Source organism: Dermochelys coriacea, chromosome 7 (genome assembly GCF_009764565.3).
Source record: "Dermochelys coriacea isolate rDerCor1 chromosome 7, rDerCor1.pri.v4, whole genome shotgun sequence".
NCBI classification, from domain to species: Eukaryota; Metazoa; Chordata; order Testudines; family Dermochelyidae; genus Dermochelys; species Dermochelys coriacea.
In genome coordinates this window covers 59,197,974-59,224,307 of record NC_050074.1, presented here as the reverse complement: position 1 = coordinate 59,224,307, position 26,334 = coordinate 59,197,974, and the positions used below count along the sequence as shown (strand labels likewise).

The 26,334-nt window shown below is 47.7% G+C and overlaps 1 protein-coding gene across 4 annotated transcripts in view; it reads right to left on the bottom strand.

The window, feature by feature from the left end:
* The window catches only part of WDFY4 (WDFY family member 4), a 254,443-nt gene that overhangs the window by 6,898 nt on the left and 221,211 nt on the right, over positions 1-26,334 (bottom strand). For all 4 annotated transcript variants that reach the window (XM_038410907.2, XM_043518469.1, XM_043518470.1 and 1 more), the window contains exons 57-61: positions 18,010-18,167; positions 15,021-15,179; positions 8,926-9,105; positions 2,733-2,915; positions 1,870-1,957 (exon numbers count right to left, since the gene is read on the bottom strand). In XM_038410907.2, coding sequence (XP_038266835.1) covers positions 1,870-1,957; positions 2,733-2,915; positions 8,926-9,105; positions 15,021-15,179; positions 18,010-18,167 — 768 coding nt within the window. The remainder of the gene's footprint in view (positions 1-1,869; positions 1,958-2,732; positions 2,916-8,925; positions 9,106-15,020; positions 15,180-18,009; positions 18,168-26,334) is intronic.

Genomic DNA, 26,334 nt, shown 5'->3' with positions numbered 1-26,334 from the left:
CCTGTGCACTTGAGCAGGAACCAGCGAGTCACGCAACTGAGAAGGAGAATGCTCAGTGCCCCCTCAGAGCCCTGGCCCGCCCCGTCCAACGTCCCATCGCCAGCCGTGGCTGTCCCTGAGAAATCAAAGGACGGACATAAATGAACAACCCAGAACACACTGTGGCGAGATGAGACTCCCTTCCTGATGCCTGGGCAGCTGAAACCCTAAAGCCTGAGCTTTAGGAATGTGAGACATAAACCGGAAGTGAGCCCCAGGGTAGCTCTGCACCCCTGCAAAGCGTTTCACACCAACTTAGCACATGGCTGTGTGTGCACACAAGGTGGCGGGGCAGAAGGGAATCCAGCCCTAGCTGTCTAGGTATTTTTAAAGCCAATCATGGCAGTATCTAAGCATCTTACTTAGTCTTCCCTCTTTTAAAAGTGATGGGGCTATGCCAAACTGGCCTCCCCTGTTCCCGCGCCCCTGGCTAGGGCCTTGCTGACCTCCACTTGGAAGGAACTCCACAGCCAGGGACTGGACTGGACTGTAAATCAGGAAGTGTTATTTACTCCTTTTGATAAACACAAAAACTAGGGGGTCACCAAATGAAATTATTAGGCAGCAGGTTTAAAACGAACAAAAGAAAGTATTTCTTCACATAACACACAGTCAACCTCTGGAACTCTTTGCCAGAGGATGCTGTGAAGGCCAAGACTATAACAGGGTTCAAAAAAGGACTAGGTAAGTTCATGGAGGATATTAGCCAGGATGGGCAGGGATGTTTGCCAGAAGCTGGGAATGGGCGACGGGATGAATCACTTGATGATTACCTGTTTTGTTCATTCCCCTGGGGCACCTGGCATTGGCCACTGTCGGAAGACAGGATACTGGGCTAGATGGACATTTGGTCTGACCCAGTATGGCCGTTTGTATGTACACCCAGGATGCTCTGCCCTCAGCTTCAGTGTCCCAGAGAGGCATGTCTCTAAGCTAGCTAGTATCTGTTTCACTGTGACACCTTGAGATTAGGGACAGGAGCTTGACTCAGACCCAGAAATGAATGGGGAGCTGCACAGAGTCCTGGAGTGATGGGAGGGGTGAACCCACAGTCACTCTGCAAGTACTGGAAAAGTACTGTGGCTGCTGACTGTGACACAGTGGTCCTGTCCTCCAGACGGAGGAGGAGAGAAGCTGCCCTGCCCTGCGGCGGTGTGCAGGCTCCTTGCCAGAGACAGCTCATCTCCCTGGTGAGTTATTAAGGTGAACACAATCCAGTCCAAGAGCTGGATTTCAAGCTATCTCCTCTCTGCTGCCATGCGCCTTTTACAGAGTACGTGCTCCCCATGCCCATGGGAGAGACCTTCCTTGTGTCTGTAGCAAAGGAGAACCCACCAAACCCACAGACACAAATACCAACAGATACTGGGATAGTTTGGATCAGGCTCCCGACTCAGACCCGCCTCTGGTCTTCACTAACTGCAGGCAAAGTGTAAGAGGTTCCAATCTGGGGTCAGGCGAGGCTAAGCACTGGACTTTCAGTGCTTCTACCTGAGCCTCTGGCAAAGCTGGGGCTGGGAATTCTCCCTCAGCCTCCAGCATTTCTGCCATGGTTTGGACCAGTCATTGCAACAGCATCAACTCACCCAGTATTCGGCCCCTCCAGAGCCAAGACATCACAAAGACTGGAAACCTCTGGATCACTTCAGGACCTTCACCAAAGTGTGATTCGGATTCAGATCTAGATAGGTTTTGTGGGGGATGGGAAAGGAGGGTTCCCTCAGTTTTTCTGAATCTCAACACCCTTTCCTAGCCCTAGCTGCTTCTCTTTCACAGATATGCAGTGCACACGACACAGCAGTGGTTCGTTTCAGAATCGTAAGGTTGTACCTTTATTATCCAGAACTTCTGTTGTGGCTTTTTGTGATCTTGATCCAACATGCTGGCCTGGGGCTTTTGCATATTCTGTCTTCCATAACTGTGTCGGTAAGAAAGGAGGGGTTAGAAAATGCAGAGGTGTAAGAAAGAAAGACATCAATTCTGGGGCTTGTAGAATCTCTATAAGGTCAAAGGTACGATGGCTGGATCAGAGGTTGGTATTGTTCTGTCCCTGCTCAGCTGTCCTGCTGTGTTCCATGCAATTGCTAGAGAATTAGACAAGGACTTTGTTAGAGAGAGCACTCCCTTGTTGAAGTTCAACCACCAGCCTGAAGGTAGGAGCCTAAACACACTTCTGATCAACAATGTTGTTTTTGCCTTTGGAATAGACCAGAATGAACAGCATTTTCAAAACCATTTCTTAGGGGGATGAGAGGCCTCTTGAAAAATTTTGTCCCCAAAACTTCCCCCTGTTCCAAATGATCAGAGTGGGTGAAAAACAACTCACTGAAACACTTTTTTTCCAATGAAAAATGTCTTTTTGATGAATGAACTCTTTCATTTTTGTCAGCTTTTGTGTCAAAAACAAAATTTTCCAGTTTTTGGAAAAAAATAATTTGTACTGAAAATTTCCGAGGAATATTTCAAACAAAATGACATCGTTTGGTTTCTTTCTAAATTTGTGTGGAGAACACTTAGTGTTTTCCCCACCAGCACCACAAATTATACCACTTCAGTTCTGGGTCACACTATCACTCTCTTTTTGTAATGTGCCTAGGGGAGATGTGAAGCTAATGAAAACCATTGTCGCCCCACTCAGTATGGGAAACTCTGCCTCGTATCCACAGCTGGCTTAGCAAAAGCATGACACCTACCCTCACAATTCCATCTGTGCCTCCCGTGATGATGACACTACATGTGTCCCACTCCATTACTTCAGCAAAGCAGCAGCAAACAATGGCTCCTTCCTGGCCGCAGGCGGTGCTGATGTTTGCCAGAGGCTGGCCGTTGATGGTCCACAAATGTAAATAGGATCCGGCACAAGAGGCAATGTCACCCTAGAACACACCAAGCAGCATTATTTCAGGATCCCACAAACACCACCTGTGGCTATTAGGCCCTTATTGTAATCTACGGCATTTGCCCATTCTTCATTTTATTTCTCTTCCACTCTTTTCATCATAAGAGCTGGTCAAAAAATGAATTTTTTTATTCAAAATTCTGGAATTTCAAAGCAAAAATTCTGGAATTTCATTTTGCAGGGTTTGAAACAGATTCACTTGCAGTTTCTTCACTTTTTTTGTCGCATTTTTTAATCAAAAGTTTTATCAAAATGGTTCTTTTGCATTTAATGAGAAATCCAGTTTTTGATAAATGAACAACACTGATAACCATTTTTTATTACGTTTTCTAAAACATTTTCAATAAAAAAAATCACATAAAATTGTGAAATAATTGAAAAAATTGGAAAAATTGTTTTTTTAAAAAAGGCCATTTCCCTACAAAATGACTTTTCATTTTAAAATTTTCCAGCAGCTCTAGTTAACAGCTTGATATTTTTTACTGCATTCTGCTCTTGAGGGACAAAAGTCAGCTGAGGCAGTGCATACAAGTAAACTTCATGCATCGGAACTAGCAAAGAAATAAGAAAAACAACATCGGGTGTTGGAAAGCCGAGGCTGTCAAGTATTGCCAAAGGAATAGGCACAATACCAATGTTGGAACGATGATGCTTTTGGATGAAAATATGAAGTTTTGCTGTGTGTGTGTGTGTTACTGAAATATGCAGTAAGGTTGGGAACACCCACAACCAGTCTTTCAGATGCGACAGTGGAGGAGCCAGATGCACTGAAGGCCCATTAAAGGAAACCATACTCCCAAGGACTATTCAAGGAACCGTATACAATGGAGACTTCTCAGAGATAGCACGTAGACAATGGAGACTGCTTGACTCACGTCATAGCAAAGGGTCTTTCCAGCAAGCTGGAAGAGACTATAAAAGAGGGGAAGTGACATCACGGCTTGACCTCCCCCCCCAACTCAACACCTGGAAACACGTTTGGAGGTAAAAGGCTGAACTTGGGAGATGGTACCAGGCTGAAGGAGAGTTCCAGATTGTATATGGAAGATCTGTAACCTGCTTGTACTATCCGTCAGGGTGAGACACTGCTTGATTCAAATACTATCTAGTTTATAGAACTCAAATTGTGATTTTACTTTTATTTCTTAGGTAACTGACTTTGATCTGTACTCTTATTACTTATAATCACTTAAAAATCTATCTGTCTGCAGGTAATAAATCTGTTTTATATTTTACCTAAAACTGCATTTTGGTTGAAGTGCTTGGGAAATCTGCTCAGGTTGCAAGGGCTGGTTCACATCCACTTTCCTTTATGGAAGCGGCAGACTGGGTAATAAACTTACACTGTTCAGGTTTCTGACCAGTGCAAGATGGTACAGCTCTGGGGTCCTAGGCTGGGGAGCTGGAGGAATTGGCTGGAGCCTCTCTGTTGTTGGTGCATGAGTGGCTAGCAAGAGCATTCATGTAACTCAGCTGTGTGTGTCCCTGCCTGTGGATGTCTGTGTAAGTGCAGTACCTGGAGAGGTTTACACTTGTCACAACTTCACAGTGTGAAAGGGAGCCCAGGTTGGTAAGCTAGAGGGCTCAGCGGTTCCCCAATTCCAGGTTGCACGCCAGGGAATCTGTCACAGAGAAATTCATACATTTTGGCCAAATTACTGAATAATTCCATGAGACTGATGATGATAGTTTACAAGACAGAATGAAGCTGGGAGACATTTTGAAGAACAAAATTTGCTTTGCAAAATTCCTCATGACCCCGAAGATTTGCAGAACGGGGTGTGTTCCTGAACCCCAGGTGCCCTTCACTCGGACACCGAACGGTGATGTTCTCTTTGATACAAGGCTGTTGTAACTGGCCAGCAGAACCTGTTCCTCAATGGTAGGGATTTTTACCTAATTGTAATCTCACTCTGTTCAACAACACCTCAAGGACAGAGAAATAGATAGATGCAGAGCAACCAAACTTGCATGTGGTTCGTATGCCTCCCCTCCATGGACACTTCTAGGCTGTAACCTAGAATGAAGGCATAGTGGTTTGGCTATCATGTCTGCAAAAGCCTGAAACCTGCAAGGGAGACTGGCCCATCCCAGGCTGCTCCTGAGTGTTGGGTAACTTAGCTTGGCATTTCTGTTCAAATAATCACCACTACCCCTGCTCCCCACCTGTCTGCAATATGGCAATTGCCAATGCCTCCTTCTGGTTGGGATGGGTTGTAGCTGCTGTAGCATCTAGTGGAAGAAATCTGGGGACCACCTTGGAGCCGAACCAAAGCCCCTGTGCCGGATCATGGGGAAAGTGGTGCCTGCATCATCCCAAAGTGCAAACAGGGCCTCGAGTTCCATTACCGACATTTGGTATTGGTTTACAGCGCAGCTACAGCCATCCTCAAGGCAAGGAGGCAGTCAGCCTGCCGGTAGATCCTACTGGTCCCAACATGCAAGACTGGGTCTTGATACAAGCAACCATCTGCTTCACTGAACACTAGACAAGCAACCCCCCCAAATAAGCTAATGCCCAAACACCCTGGCAACCCTGAAGGGTTAAAAAAAGAAACACAGCCAACAGAAAATGTAGATAATAAAGGAAAAATAATAATAAAATTTGAGGGCTGAATCCTTAGCTCCTTAATTAGATTTCACTAGGTCCTTGCTCTGGCAGAACTCCTATTGATTTCATGGGAACAAGGGGAGAGTAAGAACTGCCCCAGGATTTGACCCTTAACTTTTAATGTAGATAATTATAAGCTCTTTAGGGCACAGACTTGCATGTCATTCTGTGTTTGTACAGTGCCTAGTACAATGGGGTCCTGTGGTCTCTGACTGGGGCTTCCACTGGGTTAAAAATAGAACTATACAAATTCATGGAGGATAGGTCCATCAATGGCTATTAGTTAAGATTGGCAGGGACACAACCTCATGCTTACTGGGTCCCTAAGCCCCTGACTGCCAGAAGCTGGGAGTGGACGACAAAGGATGAATCACTCAAAATTGCCCTCTCCTGTTCATGCCCTCTGAACCACCTGGCACTGGACACTGGCGGAAGACAGGACAGTGGGCTAGATTGACCATTGGTCTAACCCAGTGTGGCCATTCTTATGCTACTGAGATACAAATACAAAATACTACTACTAATAAACATTCTCATAAATCAGTAATTCACCATGTGGACACTGATTCCTAAACCTCTGTCCAGTTCAGCATCCTCCTCTGCCCCCCAGAGTGTTTAGTGTTATGGTATTTTAAAATTATGTCTCACATATGGCTGGAGAGCTCTGCCTTCATGGGAGCTGGGCTCACAGTGCCAATAACACCCTTTGCAACTGAGTCTCTCCTCTCCTTGTAGTGCTTGTGTGTACAGCTTTAAGGACAATTGTGTGTGTGAAGTGGGAGCAGAAAGTCACAGATCTCCGAAGCCTTAAGAGTAAGGAAAATGCAGATATTCAAAGCTCCAGGAGCAGCCTCTAGGATGCGGGGCTTATAATATTGCCCCTGATCTATTTACAAGCGCATTTTTATTAAACTTCCTGGGTTTACCCTCCCCGTTTTAAATTCCATCCAAACTTTCCATACCCTAGGAACCAGCTAAAATAGAATAGCAGCAGCAAGTCCACCTGCTCCTGGCAAAGGCTGGTGTGTCCTTAAATAAGCAGCGTGCATCCAGTTTAAATTAACTACTGCCATGCCTTTCCCTCCTCCTGATTTTGGACCAGGGCTCTTCACATCGCAGTTGAAAAAAATCAAGACAGACTGAGAAGGGCTTATTTGAAACAGCATGGCCAGTACTGAAAGAATTGAAACTTGGGCCCTGGCTACACTTGAAACTCTACTGTGGCACTATAAGTGCTTCAGTATAGACACTGACTACAGCAATGGGAGTGGTTCTCCAATCGCTATAGTTAATCCTCCTCCCCAAGAGGCGGTAGGCTAGGCTAACAGAAGAATTCTTCCATTGACCTAGCGCTGTCTACACTGAAGGTTAGATCAGCTTAACTATGTCCCTCAGGCTGTGGATTTTTCAAACCCCTGAGAGATGTAGCTATGCTGACGTAACTTTTCAGTGTAAACCAGCCTTTAAACTACTTTAACTGCATGGGGGCTTGGGAGGCTCTGGGATTTAGTAATGGGCTATAGAGTTTTTCAGGTCTACATCGCTGACTGAAATCCAACAGAGATCAGCAGCTACAGAAAACCTTTACTTTCTTACTCAGATTGTAAATTCCCCAAGGCAAGAATCACCTTCTTGCTCTATTTCTGTACAGCACCTAGCACAACAGGGTCCTGTTCCATGACTAGAGCACCTAGGCACTACCATATTATACCTAATAATGTACAGTGCCTAAGCTGGCACTATGGGGTTCTGGTCCACGACTGTGTCTCCGGGTGTCATCGCAATAGACCTAGCATTGGGGCCCTACTTGCTACCACAGGACAAATAATAAGAATCTAACACAGAGCTATGTGGAGACTGGTATTTCTGTTTTTCAGCAAATTCCTCCATTTCAAAATTTGTTTTATTTCAAATCAGAATGAAAACAAAGAAATTCAAAATTTCCCATGACACAAACTTTCTGAAAAAAAAAATCCTCATGGATCAAGCCAAATGTTTCTTTAAGATAAAACCAACACATTCCATTTCAGTTTTGATGTTTTTAAAATGTTTGTCTTTACAATATAAAATGAAGCACGTTGAAACGAAAAGTCATTTCAGAAAAATGGAAAATGTTCTCAAAAAACTGAAATGCAACATGTTGACCTTAGAGAAATACTATTCTCATGGTTTCCCCCCCAAAATGAGATTTTATCAAAAATCAATGTGTTCCCGCAGGAAGTTTTGGCTTCAACAAAATGATGTTTTCTGATAGAAAAGCCTTATGTTGGAAAATTTTCAATCAGCACTGATCTAACAGCAGCTCAGTGACCCCCACTACAGAAAGGAAGTGGACAAATTGGAGAGAGTCCAGCGGAGGGCAACGAAAATGATTAGGAGGCTGGGGCACACGATTTATGAGGAGAGGCTGCGGGAACTGGGCTTATTTAGTGTGCAGAAGAGAAGAGTGAGGGGGGATTTGATAGCAGCCTTCAACTACCTGAAGGGGGGTTCCAAGGAGGATGGAGCTCGGCTGTTCTCAGCAGTGGCAGATGACAGAACAAGGAGCAATGGTCTCAAGTTGCAGTGGGGGAGGTCTAGGTTGGATATAAGGAAACACTATTTCCCTAGAACGTGGTGAAGCACTGGAATGGGTTACTTGTGAAGGTGGTGGAATTTCCATCCTTAGAGGTTTTTAAGGCCCGTCTTGACAAAGCCCTGCCTGGGATGATTTAGTTGGGGTTGGTCTAGATGACCTCCTGAGGTCTCTTACAACCCTAATCTTCTATGATTCTATGATAGGGGATGGATCACTTGATAACTGCCTCATTCTGTTCATTACCTTGGAAGCATTTGGCACAGGCCACTGTTAGATGGACCATTGGTCTGATCCAGTATGGCTGTTCTCATGAGCCCCTTTCTAGTGGAGAGGGTTGGAGGGGGAAGAAAAGCAATAGCACATCAGGTAATTGTCTGCTGATTCAGGAACATCCAGAGCCGGTAGACTGTGGATGAGGACTTGGGTGTAATTAGTCGCAGCTGGCACTGCCGTAATACATGCATGTCAGGAGAAATCAGTGGAAGCAACAGGGTCACATGTGAGCCAAAGGCAGAAGTGCAAGGGACTATACTGCTATGCTTCTCAAGCCAGCTCACAAATCAAGAGGTTTAATCTTCCTATCCAGCCACACACGGATGCTTCTACTTAGCTATTTGTCTATATTGTACCTTTTAGTGCTCCCTTCTCATCCTTAAGAGTACTATTAGCAACCTCTGTAAAAGGGAAAATCAATTGATCAGCATCTCAGGATGCTTTTACATTGGGAAGAGCACCCCTTACATTATCATGAAATGCTCGTGGACACATCAGGAGAAGGATGATAAATGAAGTTCTTACCGTTGAATCGTTGATGGCAATAGCAGAGAGACTGGCCCTATGGGCAGGGAGATGTGTGATATATGTCAGCTTGTTCAGGTCCCATATGATGCAGGTTCTGTCATTGGATCCACTCACAAGGATGCTATAAGTCACAGATGCAGCCAGACAGGTCACGGCCTGAGTGTGTCCATACAAAGCCTGGGGGGTACAAAGCAACCCAAAACCATAACCAAGCTGCTGGGTTACTAGGGATCCACATTCCCACTGGGATTAGCTTAGCAAGAACATGTGATTTACTCCACAAAATCAGAGTCTAAAATGGAGATCTCAAAGCTCCCTTGTCCTTAACTTAAAGATTGGAAACTGAGGCCCAGAGAGATTAAGTGACTTTCCCAAACTTACCCTGTGAATCAGAGGTGGTAACAGAATCCAGATCTCCTTGTCCTTAGACTTGTGTTATAGCTATTTGACCATACTGCCTCATATAAAACACTTTTAGCCCTGGTTAGCAGTGTAAAACGTCTCTTACCTTTGCCCTTCTGGCCTTATCAAGGTGAGATTCATACTCAGAGGTTAGAGTTGTTCAACATTTGTAAAATTTTTAAATAAAAAATTTTTTCAATGACATTTGGAGACATTTCTCCCTATTATTCTACCCAATACAGACCGTCTCAATATTTTTTCTAATATTGAAGTTTTGCATAATTAAAATTAACCTCTCTGGGAACCTTTCTGTTAAACATTACTTTCTTTCACCCCTCACCCCTATTTTGTAAGCATCTCTATCATAAGAGACACTGCCAGTTTAGTTTAGCCTCAAAATTTAGGTCTTCCATAAAAAAGCCCCTTAATTTTAGTCAATGTATTACAGATTGACAGAGCCAGAAGAGTACCCAGAAGTCACCTACTACAGGACAGGCCCAACAAAGAAAACAACAGAATGCCACTAGCCATCACCTTCAGCCCCCAACTAAAACCTCTCCAACACATCATCAAGGATCTTCAACCTATCCTGGAGGACGAGCCATCGCTCTCTCAGATCTTGGGAGACAGACCAGTCCTTGCTTACAGACAGCCCCCCAATCTGAAGCAAATACTCACCAGCAACCACACACCACACAACAGAACCACTAACCCAGGAACCTATCCTTGCAACAAAGCCCGTTGCCAACTCTGTCCACACATCTATTCAGGGGACACCATCATAGGGCCTAAATACATCAGCCACACTATCAGAGGCTTGTTCACCTGCGCATCTACCAGTGTGATATATGCCATCATATGCCAGCAATGCCCCTCTGCCATGTACATTGGCCAAACTGGACAGTCTCTACGTCAAAGAATGAATGGACACAAATCAGACGTCAAGAATTATAACATTCAAAAACCAGTTGGAGAACACTTCAATCTCTCTGGTCACTCGATCACAGATCTTAGAGTGGCTATCCTTCAACAAAAAAGCTTCAAAAACAGACTCCAACGAGAGACTGCTGAATTGGAATTAATTTGCAAACTGGATACAATTAACTTAGGCTTGAATAGAGACTGGGAATGGATGAGTCATTACACAAAGTAAAACTATTTCCCCATGGTATTTCTCCCTCCCACCCCACCCCCCACTGTTCCTCTGATATTCTTGTTAACTGCTGGAATTAGCCTACCTTGCTTGTCACCATGAAAGGTTTTCCTCCTTCCCCCCCCCTGCTGCTGGTGATGGCTTATCTTAAGTGATCACTCTCCTTACAGTGTGTATGATAAACCCATTGTTTCATGTTCTCTGTGTGTGTGTATATAAATCTCTCCTCTGTTTTTTCCACCAAATGCATCCGATGAAGTGAGCTGTAGCTCACGAAAGCTTATGCTCTAATAAATTTGTTAGTCTCTAAGGTGCCACCAGTACTCCTTTTCTTTTTGCGAATACAGACTAACACGGCTGCTACTCTGAAACCAAAGACAGAAACTAATACATTCATTTCACTAAATGGATGTGATATGCAGAACTGGTTTTACACCCAACATGCAGTGGTGTAAATGAGGGCACAAGGTTTTGAACAACAGAATCAGGCCCTACTTGCTTTCTTTAAAATTTCTGGACCTAATTTTCAGTTGTACTGAAATCAAGGCGTGCCGTGACTCGACTTCCCTGAACATCACACCAGAGTTTTAATGCTAATTTTAACGGGAGAGGTGAATTCCCCACTGGCTTTCTCTGCATGGAATAATCAATGAACTTCTAGGGTTTGACTCGATTCAGCGTGGGTCTCGGTCCTGAATGTCCCTGTTGACCTCTCAGAACACGTATGGTACATACTCTCCTCCTATGTCAGCCCAACTTCTTGCTGGCCACCTAATAAATGCTGCTATTTGCAAAGGTTGTTAGGACAACAGCATTTAAATATGAACCCCTCTGGTGAGCATGCTCTGTTGCACCAGGCTGTATGGGACCAAGATGACTTTCAGGTGTCACAGATTATTTTAGGCTTGACATGGGCCTGAGATACAGGGTTGGATATAATTTTAGACCCTATCAAAGTATGAGCTCACAGGTAAAAGATAATAGCAGAAGAGGGGATTTAAGCAAAGCTGTGCAAAAGTTTTCATCCCAGTCTTGAAGCCCATTCCCAACTGAGCTTGGGGGGGGGGGGCTCCAGGCTGTGGGGTGAGTTTGGGGCAGTCTTGGAACTTCAGGGCAGCCTGCGAGCGATTTATGGTTGTAGGTCACAACCAAACCAAACCCAGTGGTGTTTGTTCCCATGTGACACAGAACATAGTGGCTGCTGATCAGTTTCACCTGGAGTTTTTTGGTTCACACAAAATAAAACTTTTTAACTTATCAGAAAATGCTGATTCATCAGAACTGAGCCTTGTTGCAGAAACATGTTGGTTTTGACAAAAATTTTGTTGGGAAAGTTTCTGAGGGTGGAATTTGGTATGGAATTCAAGAGAATGAGACACACCTCACTCCTGAATAGCCCACCGGTGCAGGCACTCATCTGGGATGTGGGAGACCCAGGTAAGCGTCCTGACTACCACACTACTGAGTCATCCTCTTGCTCCCTCTGTATCTACTGTCGGAGCTCTTCCACTTTGTATAGATAATTAAATATTCAGTGGCTGCAAAAAGAGAGAGCGACTCCGTGTCTGAATCAGAACAGGGATGTGAGCCTGAGTCTCTGGTTACATCTACACAGATATGCAAGACTGGCAGTGCGGACTTTGTCGGCCCAGGTTCACGGATTTGGGCTCCTCGGGCTCAGGCTCTGGAGCTGGCAGCGAGTGCATCTCTGGAGCAGGAAACGGACCATTCACATCAACCTGCTGAGAGCTCTTCTCCAGGTTTCACACCTATCCGTTAGTTGCTTGGTTTGCAGATCCCTGTTCTCTAAGGCTGGACAGCAGTGCGACAGCACAAGGAAAGCCACCATCACAGGACTTCTCCGTTCAGGCAGAGCCAGTCAGTGCTCTCAATTCAGGGCAGACAAAGCCCTGGTCTCCGATTGCAGTGCTTGTGCGCAAAGACTGCACCTGGCCTGAGGCAGGAGGCAGTGGTCACTGTGAATGGTGCTGGGAAGAGCCAGGGTCATACTTCACCCCCTCCATACACTGGCCAACCACAAAGGAAACACTGCACCCGCTAAAAGGGTGACTCAACAGGGGTGTGCTGCAGCTTTGCTGCACCCACTCCACCATGCGTCTGTGCTTGAAAGGCGCAACACAGCTGTTTTGGATGTTTATCCAAACCGGTTACGTGTTTCCCTTGGTGCAGAGTTATGGGAGTGTGGGTCACATGGGCCATTCTTTTTCAGGCAGATAAAATTGCACAGATGGATACCGTGGCTATTACGCTGCATCTTCAATGCTACACAAAACTCTGGAGGCAGCCCGTTAAGAAGGGAATAAGATCTTCCTGCTGAAACACAGTTTCTGTCTTTTACTCCAACTCAAACAAGAACACATTAGTCCCTTGAGAAGGCTGATAAGTGAATAACATGAGCTTTATAGCACATCAGCTTTACTTAAGTGAAGCTCAGTATCTCAGGGATAACGATACAATAGTTTCGTTCAGCAGAATAAACAACGACCATGAAACAACAGCATGTAATTCACTGAAGTCGTTTAGGGGCATAGTTCAGATTGATATCTAGGCCAGAGAGACATCTAAATGACTAATGCCCTCTGCCAGCAGAGACTGAAAGGAAATCCATGCAGTTTTTGGCATTGCATGATGTCACACCGGTACTTTGTGGAATATTGGCAATATCATTTAATTGCAGCATACACATTAGCAACAACGGTTCCTCAAAAGTCAGCCATAAATTGTGGGCCAATAATGAGACCAGCAAACCAGTAAAGGTAAAACAGAACCACCCTGAACCTTTGCCCAGAATGCAAACTGACCCTGAACTGAACTTTTCTTGATCTCCAAAATGTGTTGCTTAAAATTTTACCCTAGTGCTGTTTCTTTCCCTTCCATGTCTGTATTCTGGGTTCTGAGAGGAAACAGACAGGCTAACGTTCATGAGACAAGGCCTTCTGATGGTATTTTGGGTCTCTTCAGAAGCAGGAAGTATTAGAAACTCATGTCAATTTGTGCCCCAATTTGCAGGGCCAAGAGGTTTAGCTAAATAGATAATATTCTGGGGGTCTCTCCAAGCTCAACCCAGACTCAGCCTTTTGACATTTCCCCATCACCTATGGCAAATGAAACATGTTCTTGTCCTGGATCTGGGAAAACCTGCATTTTCTCGCGAGTCTTTTCTGCAGGAACCAATGGACAGAGCAGATTTCTACGGATTGAATACCTTCATGTCTCTCAAACCCCACAAACGCTTCCCCTTATTATTTCACCTGAGAGTAAACAGAGGAGAGTTATCTCATTTGGTTTAAGGGGAAAAGGGAACAAGTTGCTGTCTATTTCCTTAGATATCACTGAAGATCGTCAAAAGCGTATTCATAAAAGCAGCCCAGAAGGTCACAATTTCAGGCCTGAATCTTGATTGCATTACTTCAGTTTTATGGCAGTGTAAATCCTGATTACAATGGAGTTACCCCAGTAGAAAACTAGAGAAAGGCAGTTTGGATCTAGATAGAGATCCATATTCTGCCATTTGGGCCATTTTCCACCTTATGGGCATGATGGATGAACCTCACAAAGGTCCCAAATTCAGGATAGGTAAAGTATCCAGAACTCTGGTTACTTATCTGTACCTTCTTGATCAGAAATACTGGGCTGGAAATCTGGTTAGAGAAGTCTCACAACGTTTTGGTGCTCCTGCCTCCTGACCCAGCTAGAAAAAAGGAAATGGGAATCATTTGAACAATACATAAAGACTCAGATGGAGCTGGGTGGGGTGAAGGTCCAGGGGAGGTTGGAGTGGAGGGGTATGTTTCTTATTTTCAAGACTCGAGGGCATAGCAAGCTATACTAGCATTGCCAAAGTGTGAGAAAAAGACAGACTGCTCAGGAATCTGTTAGAGGCAGGTACGGCCAACCCCGTATGGGGTTACACACAGGGAAGGCCGGAAAACAAGAATTCTATTTTACGCAAAAAGTTGATTTTTCAAACATTTGGTTTTGTATCGAACTTGAGACCTTTTGAAATTTTCAGCTGAACACCTGAGAATGAAAGAGACACCCACTCACCCCAGAACAGCCAACTGCCAGTGGTTAGGGTACTCACCTGAAAGAAAGATCGATCCATGCTGTGAATCATGAATCTGAGCTCCACCCCAGAATAACTAATAGCCTAGTCATTAAACACACACTTACAGTATGGGAGACCCAGAGCATCCTTACTTTGAACCTGAGAAACCTCCGCAACAAAAGTTTCATTGAAAATGACGTTTCTGCAAAACAAGGTTTGTTTTTGACACAATGGCATTTTATGTTGAAAAAGTGTTTTGTCAAAACAACTCTGGGTTAGATTCCCTGAGTCCATTTGTCACTGTCAATGCCTGAACGGGTGGCAGGTTGATATGCTGTGTGATGCCATTTATACCATCTTTCTCTGTCACCCTGATAGAGGAACAGCTTTCATCGAAACCCCTTCCCAGTTCTGATCTCAGACCTGCACCTACTAAGCTGGCATGTCAGGTTAGCTGTGGTACTGTACCTGTCTCAAGTTCAGGCATCTCACTTTGTCCTTGACCAGGGAAAGCTCCCAGACACACACAACGGTGCTCGTTCCAGAGGTAATGACAGTAGTTGGTGTGGGACATACAGCACAGAGGCACTTGCCCCAATCTGCCATGCATTCGAGTGTCATCGTGTTCTGCAGAAGGTAAAAACACTGGCAGTCATTTCTGTGGCACAGATTCCTTTGATTGCAGCCTGTCAATATTTAAACCAGAGAACAGATTTGGGGCCTGAGAATCAAGCTCTCATCTTCCCTTTGAGACTGGGAAAGGAATGTTCCTCCTACCCATTCTCGAGAGCCAAAGGAAGGTTGGGCTCAAAGGTCAGTCCAAAGAAAGGGCCCAGTCCTATAAGGTGCAGGGCATCCTCAACTCATAGTGAAGTCAGACTAAAGACTAAATTTTCCTCTCAGCTCTGCTCTCACAGCCTGCATGTGTAACAGCATGGCTATGTGTATGTTGGTGTGGGAGTGGATCAACCTTTACCTGCTGGTTGGATTGGAAGGATGATCCAGCAATTAGGGCACTAGCTTAAGATTCAAGGAACAGGTTCCATTCTCTGCTTTCCAACAGGTGTCCTGTGTGACTTTGGGTGAGTCAATTAGTCTCTCTGTGCCCAGTTCCTCACCTATACAATAGGAATAAGCAGCTCTCTACCTCACAGGCATATTGTGAGGATAAATACATTACAGATTGTGATGCTCTCATATTCTACAGTGATAGGGCACCATATAAGTACTTAAAATAGAGAGGAGAACAACCTGCTACTTACTCATAGGTAGAGGAATTGCTCAAGCGTAGAGGCTGGTGCTTTTGGTGCAGGGATCCCCGGTTGTGTGCGTTTTCCCAGCAAATGGTTCGGTACACATTGAGCTTCCCAGGGGAAAGGGAAAGGTTTCTGCTACTTTGAATGTCTGATGAACTATGCAGGGAACTGAAAGCTGGTCTCCCGAGCCCCACACTAGCACTGGCCATCCCTCCTTTTAAGAGAGAACACTGCTCTCTCCTTGGCCGCTGGCACTCCAGCATGCAAGCAGCACTGCCATGTGTGCTGTTGATTTCTTACAGTAAAGAAGTCAGAGAATCAGACTTCTAGAGCCCTGTGTGGATACAAAAATGTGTATCCGCATCCAATCTGCAAGAATTATCTGTGACTATCTGTGGATATGCAGGGCTCTGCACCGGGGCTGGGCTGAGGCTCCGAGGCACGTCCCACCCCCCGCCGGAGTCGGGTCGGGGAGAGCCCCGCGGGCAAGTGTGAGAAGCGTGTGGAGTCGCAGACCCTCCACCTACCCTTGGCCGGGTGGGGAGCTTTGGGGTTGGGGACACAGTCGGGGGCTGCTTCAGCCCCCATCTCCTGCACTGAGGGCAGGTGGAGGGTCCGCCAGGGTTCCCCATGGCTCCCTGGCTGGGCTCCACACTGATCTGGCCAGGTGGGCGACCTATGGAACTTTCTGGGGGCTGCTGGGGTTCCCTACCCAGGGCAGATGGAGGGTCCGCCACAGCTCCCCGCCTGGTTCTTACCGTGACCAGGCTGCAGCTCCGAGAGCCGGAACCACTCTCCCCCCACAGCAGGAGCTGGGTCGGGGAGAGCCATGCTGGCAGCTGTGGGGAGCCTGGGTCCCTCCAACTGCCCTAGGTGGGAGGCCTGAGCAACCTCCAGCCCGTGTCTATGCCTCCCAGACCCCTGCACAGGGAAGGGATTGGAGGGACCCAGGGTCCCCACAGCTGCCAGCACGGCTCTCCCCGACTCAGCTCCAGCTGTGTGTGTGGGAGGAGTGGGGGTGGCTCTCAGAGTCGCAGCCCGGCCACAATAAGAGCCAGGCGGGCAACTGCAGGGAGCCATGCTCGACTCTCAACCTGCCTTTGGCAGGGGGCCCGAGCAACCCCCCACCCAGTGTCCCTGCCCCCCAGACCTCCACCCAGGGCAGGTGGAGGGTTTGCGCCACGGTTCCTCACAGCTGCCCGCCCGGTTCTTATAGTCAGAGCCCTGCATGGATACAAAATTTGTATCCACATCTGCACTATCCGCAAAAATGGTCCACAGATACCTGCTGATATAAAGCAGATATCCTCAGATTTGCACGGCTCTACAGATTTCTAGGGGAAGCTGAATTAGTATTTTGAATGAGAGCACTGTGCTAAGCTTGGGGGGTGGAGGAAATTGACAGATGGTCCTATCTTAATCCCAGCAGAAAGTTCTGCATCACAAAATTTTTCATCAGGGGCCAAGAGACATTATGTTGTTGTTACGTCCTATCATACAAGTCTCGGTTTCAGTGTAACAGACAATATAGTGACTGGAACTAGATAAGAATTTCAGATCAGTTCGATATTGGCCAAGATTTTCAAGAGGAACTACTGATTTTGGGTGCCCAATCTGAGACTCCTTCAATGGGCCAGATTTCCAGAAGGTGCTGAGCACCCACCCTCTGAAAACGAGGCCTCTTTACGATGTCTCAAGTTGGGCATCTCAAACACCGAGACACCCAAAATCACAAGTCACTTTCCATGGAATTTCAGGCCAGAAAGGAACATTTAGATCATCCAGTCTGACCTTCTGTATGGCACAAGCCATTACATTTCACCCAGACGCTCCCATATTAAAGTCAAAGATTTTAGTTAGGCTAAAGTATTTCAGTCCCCAGCAGACTACACTGTTGTGAGCCACAGGCAGAGAGTGGGAGAGACTGAGGTGCCACCAATGACCAAGGCCCCTGCACTGGCAGGGAATTGATTAGGTGGGACAGGCCAAAATGATCCCAGCAGGTGATCCATGCTCCAAGCTGCAGAGGAAGGTGAAACCCCCCCAAGGTCCTTGCCAATGTGACCTGGGAACTTCCTTCCCACCCTGAGCACGTGAGCAAGACCCACCAAGCATCTTGAAAGAGGATTCTCTGTACCACCTCAGAGCACAGGTCCACCCTCTCCGGTGTTTCAAAACCCTTGGGCTTTGTTCTCATTTACCTTGTCAGTTCCGTAGTTTCCAAGGCAGCAGGTGAAATCGTCAAATCCCCAGCAGAAGGTTTTGTTCCAGAGCGGGGGGATCAAAACTTTGTTTTTCTCGACGGCCAGAATGATTTTCTCGGTATGGATGATGTGTCCGATGGCTCCCTTCGGCGCTTCTGAGCAGAAGAAGGAGATCACAGCTCATCCTCTTGTTTCTAGAGTGCTAAGAGTGACTTTCCCTGCCCTTGCAAGGTGTGCGTGTCTCTGTAACTATGCTGGGTGATATGACCAGCATCAGAGGCTAAAAGCCACCCTGGGGGTGAGATGCAGCCACATTCCAGACAGGGCTATGGAAACACATGGACATACACCTGCGGGAGGGGGTGTCATGCCAGGTGGTCCCATCATCTATGCACAATGCTTCATTCCAGCACATTAAACTTCACAGTGCAAGTGAAGCCATATGGGCCACACGCTTCCTCCTGCTTCCAGTGTTGCCAACTCCACATAGCAGAAAGTCACCAGACAAACCCTGAAAAGTTGCTAGATGTAGCTGTTTAAGCACTAAAAAGGAGTCAAAAACGTCATCGAACAAAATTTCCAGAGAATTACTTACACACACACACAGGCAAGTATAGTCACAAAATCATTCACAAGCAGCTCAATAGTGTTAATAAAATCCATTCCATGCTCTTCTTACTATATACTGTTGCACACCAGAAGCAACTACCACAGTACATTGTCATCATCAGGAGGGCGCCCTGTGCTCATTGGGAAGGGCGCTCTGTACACTGCAGCCCAGGTTGGCTGGGGTTGGTTAATTCAGGTGAGCCTCCCTTTCTTGCCAGCCTGGATTGGAGCGGGCAGGTTAGGGAAAGGGAGAGCCCAGAGCCGGGGGAAAGAGGGCATTCACCTGACCTGAGCTCGGTGCTGTCGAGAGCCAAGAAAGTAGATTTAAAAACAAAAATCAGGGTTTCCAGGGTTTCATTTCTGAAAAGAACTGGGCAGCTAACCCCAGGCCAAGCCAGGGGAAGGAGTAAATGGCAACTGAAAGCAAAATAGCTCCACCTTTGATCCTGTAGCAAGGGCTTCCTTCCTGGAGGCAAGGTGCCCCCCACCCATTGGGGCACATGGCCCTGTCTCATCCCACCCCATCTTCCATCCGTGGGACTCTCCTCGCTGGCTAACCTGCCTCCCCTGCCCAGCCCGCTTCATTAGCCCTCTTTCCCTGCATCCAGGGTGTGCTACCTACTGTGGAGCGGCGAGAAAGAACACATTTGGGTAAAAACAAGCCCTGGCTAATGTGCTGCTCTCTCTAAAGTGCGCCTGGCTTTAGCAAAGTATTTAATTAGCCTCCACAAATGTCTTTTCCTTGCCTGCAGATTATAGTGATCTCAGTCAAAGAAACCCTGGAATGTGATTCCTTCCGAGGACATGCTCAGTTGAGAGGTAATGACATTGACTTGGTGTGCAACAGAAGGTAGTAAGAAGAGCATGGAATGGATTAATACTATTGAGCTGCTTGTGAATGACTTTGTGACTATAGATACTGGTGACTTCTTTCTTTGAATGTCACTGCAATTGGCAGTGACAGTTGCTAGATTTGTCACTGGTCACTTTGATACTTATTTTCTTGCTAGGGAAACCAAAAAGTCACTAAATCTAGTGACAAAGTCGCTAAGTTGGCAACACCCACCCCACCCCCTGCAGGGGAAGAAGCAGCATGAGCCACCACTCCAGAACTGATGGGGGGCAGACACCAGCCATATGGGATGGCCTGAAGAGAGAAGAGTCCAGGGCCCACCTGCAGACACTTTGTGTCTCCCCACCAGAAGTGGAACCCAGACTGTGGTAGAGTGCTCCCTAGAGAGTGGAGAGAGTGGGCACATGGGGTGAACTAGGGCTGGGAAGGCGTTTGACTCTGGGAGCTGGCCAGATGGGAGGTTTGTGGGAAAGGCCTTTGTGTGTGTGTATGTGGGCGGGGGGGTGGATTGTAAAAAACAGTTACTCACCTTCTCGTAACTGTTGTTCTTCGAGAAGTGTTGCTCATGTCCATTCCAATTAGGTGTGCGCACGCCACGTGCACTGTCCTCAGAAAGTTTTCCCCTAGCAGCTCCTGTCAGGTCGGCTGTGAAGCCCCCTGGAGTGGCGCCTTCATGGTGCTGGATATATGACTCTGCCGACCTGGCGCCTCCTCAGTCCTTCTTACCGGTTACTCTGACAGAGAGGAAGGCAGGTGGATTTGGAATGGACATGAGCAACACATCTAGAAGAATAACAGTTATGAGAAGGTGAGTAACCAGTTTTTCTTTTTTGAGTGATTGCTCATATCGATTCCAAGTAGGTGACTCCCAAATCCTACCTAGGCGGTGGGATCAGAGTTATGGAATCGCTGACTGGAGCACTGCTCTGCTGAATGCTGCATCATCTCTGGCATGCTGGACGGTGGTATAATGAGAGGTGAACGTATGCACCGAGAACCATGTTGCTGCCCTCCAGATCTCCTGCATTGAGAGCTGGGCCAGGAACGCCACCGATGAAGCCTGCACCCTTGTGGAGTGTGCTGTAAGAGCCAGGGCTGGAACCTTAGCTAGGTCATAGCATGTCTGGATGCAGGATGTGATTCACGATGAGATTCTCTGAGATGTGACCGGGAGTCCCTTCGTCTGGTCTGCCACCACCATGAAGAACTGGTTTGATTCTTGTAATGGCTTCATGCACTCGATGTAAAAGGCTAGCGCCCGCCGAACATCCAGTAAGTGGAACCTCTGTTCTTGGATATTAGCATGAGGCTTAGGGAAGAAGACAGGCAGAAAAATGTCCTGGTTGGTGTGCAAATGTGACACCACTTTTGGAAGGAAGGCTGGGTGAGGTCTAAGTTGTACCTTGTCCTTATGGAAAACCATGTACAGAGGGTCGGATGTGAAGGCCTTGAACTCTGACACCCTTCTTGCTGAGGTAATGGCGACTAGAAAAGCTTCCTTCCACGAGAGGTAGAGAAGGGAGGAAGTCCCCAGCAGTTCGAAAGGGGGCCCCATTAGTTGGGAGAGGACGAGGTTAAGATCCCACGCAAGAACCAGTTGTCTAATTTGTGGGTATAACCATTCCAGGCTCTGAAGAAATGGGCAACCATGGGGTTGGTGAAGATGGAGTGCCTAGCCACTCCTGGGTAGAAGGCCGAAATGGCTGCAAGGTGCACTTTGATAGAAGATGCTGCGAGACCCTGCTGTCTCAGGTGCAGTAGGTACTCCAGGATGAGTGGTATGTGCACCTGGACTGGGGATGTATGATGCTGAGTGCACCAGAATGTAAACCTCTTCCACTTTGTGAGGTATGTGGCCCTAGTGGAGGATTTTCTGCTGCCGAGTAGGACCTCTCTTATCAGTTCTGAGCAGAGGAACTCCATGGGGTTTAGCCATGAAGCTTCCAGGCCACGAGGTGGAAGGACTGGAGGTCGGGGTGATGAAGACAACCATGGTCCCATGTGATCAGGTCCAGAAGTAGTGGCAACATGATCGGGGCATCCACCGATAGCTCTAGGAGTGTGGTGTACCAACATGGGAGAGGCAATGCTGGTGCCAACAGAATTGTCCGTGCCCTGTCTCTGCAGACCTTGAGTAGGACCTTGTGGATGAAGGGGATTGGTGGAAAGGTGTACAACAGACATCCTGCCCAGGGGAGCAGGAATGTGTCCACAAGCAAGCCCTGGATGTGTTTCTGGAAGGAACAGAATTGCGGGCACTTTCTGTTGCTCCAGGTGGTGAACAGATTGACCTGGGGAAATCCCCACTTCTGGAAGATGGAGTGTATGACATCCAGGCAGATGGACCACTCGTGACTGCAGAAGGACCTGCTGAGGTTGTCCACTAGTTCGTTCTGAGCTCCTGATAGAAATTATTCCTCCAGGTGAATGGAATGGGCTATGCAGAACTCCCATAGCCGGAGGGCTTCCCAACATAGGGGAGAGGAACGGGCTCCACCCTGCCTGTTGATGTAAAACATGGCAGTGGTATTGTCCATCAAAACTGTCATGCACTGTCCTTGTAGTCGGGCCTGAAAGGTTTTGCATGCTAGCCGCACCGCCCTCAAGTCCTTGATATTGATATGGAGGGAGAGCTTGTCCTGTGACCATACGCCCTGTGTTTGGAGATCTCCGAAATGCACACCCCATCCCAGAGCTGATGCGTCCATTACCAGGGACACGAGGGCTGGGGGCTGTTGAAGGAGATGCCCTTGCACACTATCTGAGGGTCGAACCACCATTGGAGGGACTCAAGTATTCGCTTTGGCACAGTGACCACTGAGTCCTGGCTGTCATGCCCCAGGCAGCAGATCAATGTGAACCATGCTTTGAGGGGTCTGAGCCTCATTCTGGCATGCTAGACCATGTAGGTGCAGTCTGCTATGTGGCCAAGGAGACTCAGGCGTCCCCTTGCCTGAGGCCTTGAATAATGTCTGCCATCACTTGGAAGCGGGCCTCTGGCAGAAATGCTCTTGCCTGTATAGAGTCCAATACTGCCCCAATGAACTCTATTCTTTGGGTCGGTAACAAAGTGGACTCACATTGAGGAGGAGACCCAGTCTCTCAAAAGTGGATCTGACCAATTGAACTTGAAACTCCACCTGCTCCCTGGTGCAGCCTCTGAGCAGCCAGTCATCGAGGTAGGGGTATACCTGCATCTGCCTCCTTCAGAGGAAGCTGCTACAACTGACATGCACTTGGTGAACACTCAGGGGGGGGGCTATCGACAAACCGAAGGGGAGGACCATGAACTGATAACGGTCGTGGTCAAAGACAAACCCGAGGAATCGTCTGAGTCCAGGCCATAAAGCTATGTGAAAGTACGTGTCTTTCATGTCGAGGGTGACATACCAGTCTCCCAGATCCAGGGAAGGGATAATAGCACTCAGGGAGACCATGCAGAACTTCAAATTTTCCCTGAACTTGTTGAGTCCTCGCAGGTCTAGAATGGGTCTGAAACTGGGCTTTGGGGATTAGGACATAATGGGAATAGAACCCCTTGCCCCTGAGCTCCTGAGGAACCTCCTCCACCAAAGAGCGCCTGCACCTCCTGGATAAGGAGTTGCTTGTGAAAAGGCTCCCTGGAGAGGGACAGGGAACGGGGGTGGGAGGGAAGGAAGGACCAGTATTGGAGAGAATATCCCACTTCTACCGTGTGAAGAACCCAGTGGTCTGATGTTATTTGGGACTGGGCACGGTAGAAGTGGGTAGATGATTCATGAAACAAGGGGAAGGATCCGATGTCATGGCAGGTGCACTGTCCTCGGGCACACCTTCAAAAGGTCTGCTTTGAGCCCAACGATGGCTTGGTCGGGCCTTGGCCCTGCCTGGAGCGGGGATGGGAAGGCTTGTGCCTTCCATTTCTACCCCCACCCCTTCTATAGAAGTCCTGCCTCATCCGAGGAAGATAGGGGCATTGTTGTTGCGGCTTAAAATGCCTGCGTTGGGTTGCCGGGGTGTGCATGCCCAACAACTTCATGGTCGCCTGGGAGTGTTTAAGGCTGTGCAGCCTGGAGTCCATCTGGTCTGAAAACAGGCCTGCCCCGTCAAAGAGGTCTGTGCCACTGCCTTTTCTTCCTCAAATATTGACGCAAATTCAGCTCTGGAGTCCATCAGCACCAGCTCCTTAAACTTCAACATGGAGGCCCAAGAGTCGAAGTTATATCTTCTAAGGATAGCTTGCTGATTAGCTATCCTCAGCTGTGGGCCTGCAGTTGAGTAGACCTTTCTTCCAAAAAGGTCCATCTTTTTTGATTCCTTAGATTTAGGAGTCAGTCCCTGCTGACCTTGTTTCTCTTGTTTACTGCAGATACCACCAAAAAGCAGGGCTGCAGGTGAGAGAAGAGGTATTCATACCCTTTAGAGGGTACAAAGTATTTCCACTCAAACCCTTTTGCAGTAGGTGGAATGGATGCAGGGGTCTGCCACAGAGTCTTGATATTGCTCTGGATAGTTTTTATCAGTGGCAGAGTGACTCTAGATGGCCCTCTGGTGCCAAAATGTCCACCATGGGGTCCTCAGGTTCACCTCCTCTGCTTGCTCCTGATTGCCACCAGGGACCTCATTGTCAATAACTGTCACTGTGGCAGTAGCCGTGTCCGGCGGCAGATGAGGTGGAGTGCCTTTTGCAGATGCCGTCTCAGAGCCCCAAGGCGTGGGTCTGTCTCTGAGACGTGGGGCCACTCTACTATCCGAGGTCACCGACGAGAGCCCCTGGAAAGAGAGCCCTGGGCCTAGTGGTAAGCCCAGGGAGTCCAAAAGGGCCACTGTGTAGGAGGTTGCCACTGGGGCTGCCACGGCACCATCCCTGCATTGTATCAGTGCCAGCACCTGTCCAATATGTGCAGGCTATGCCAGGAATAGAAAAATTTGGCGTCTGAGTCTGATGAGGCAGGCCTAGACCTTGACTACCACAGTGGCACCAAACGATACTGTGCCAGAGACCAGTGACGAGGAGCCAGAGCGGGGGACAGGTGCCACTCCGTTGGTGCCAGAGACTGGTGCCGCTCACCTGGTGGCACTCACCTGGTGCTGGAGACCGGTGCTGCTCCGCTCTCGGTGACAGGGAAGGCTCGCGTCACCCTGATGGTGCTGGGGAACCCCTCCTGGAGGCTGGTGCTGGTGATTGGTGTCAAGGCAGGGGTGTTCTGGAGCTATGCCATGGAGAGCGGTGCTGATCTGGAGAGGGCAACTGCCTCATCATGGCAGATTTGCCTCTAGATGGTACTGGATGATGCGGCACTGGAGGCTTGTCTCTACCTGCTGGGGGCTGAGGTGCCGTCATGGCAATCAGATCCCTCACAGCTTCAAAAGTGTCTGGGGTGGATGGCAGCTCCAACTCCTCCACCCGACACTGTCTCTCAGGGGTATTGCTGGGAACCAGTCTCAATGGTTCCCTTAATGGGCCCGAAGTTGACAGCCCCAATTCCTGAGGTTTTTGCGCCGATGCTCCTGCCTGGGACACACTGCTGTCACACTCGCCAGCACAGTTGCTCTCAGCGCAGGAGAATGGCCTTTGTCAGTTTTCCTGTGCCACTTATGCAGCATCAGGGAGTGGGATCAGTGCCGGATTCTCTCCACAGTCCGCAGTGCCAGGGAGCGCCAGTGCCAAGGGTCACTTTGGCCCGAGTCCTTCTCGGCACTGTGTCTTGTACTGAAACTGGAGCATTCCGCATGGACGTGCCTGATGCTGGGTCCTGACAATCAGTGGCAGGTTGGGGACAAAGAGCGGAGTCCATTAGGAGCTGTTTCAGTCAAAAATTCCACTCCTTCTTTGTCCTTGGGTAGAATGCCTTGCAGATTTTGCACCTCTCTGTTTGGTGTGCTCCCCCAGACACTTGAGGCAACAGTTGTGGGGGTCACCTGTCGGCATAGGCTTACTGCAGGCTCCGCAGGGCTTGAACCCTTGGGACTGAGGCATGCCGCGGGACCAAGAGGAAGGATACGGGATTGGGGCTAGACCCCACTCCCACTACCTAACCTTTTAACTAACAGCTACAAAACTACAAATCTACTAACAAACAACTACAAAGTAAGCTAAGGGAAGCACTTGCTATGCAAGTGACCGCAGTGCCAACGACGACCACTATCGTAAAGAAGGAACTGAGTAGGGGCAGGGTCATATATCCAGTGCCATGAAGGCGCCACTCCAGGAGGCTCCACAGCCAATCCGACAGGATCTCTAAGGGAAAAGTTTCAGAAGACTGTGCATGCGGCACGCACACCTAATTGGAATCGATATGAGCAATCGCTCAAAGAAGAACACACAAGTTTTCTACCTTTGACAATTGCATATTTGTTGTTTGGCTCGATCCGTTTGTCTAGCTTGTCTGTTTAGACTATAAGGACCATCTTCTATTCTGTCTGTACAGCACCTGGCACATGGGGCCCTGACCCTGACCGGGCATGTAGGCACTACTGAGAGAGAGCAGAACTGGTCAAAACGTTTTTTTCCAAAATGTTTCCTCTGCCCCCCAAATAGTTTTTATTCCTTCAAAAATGAAAAATGTAATGAAAAGTTTTTTGGTGTTGCAAAATGACCTGGTTTTTGATGAAACTGAAAACTAACATTTCAGCTGTCAAAAAATCAATATTTATTTTTTCTCCCTATTTTCCCCTGAAGTCAATAGAATGAGTTAAGGGATTTGAGGGTTTGATTATTTTTAATTTTTTTTCCTTTTTAAATTTTCTAGCTTTTCAAAACTACATGGGAAAAGTTACAGAATAGTAAAAGGGGGGATGGTAGGGAGGAAAATGAAAAAGTGTGTGTGGGTGGGGGGAACCATGGACATCATTCATTTTATTACATTCCATGCAGAAAA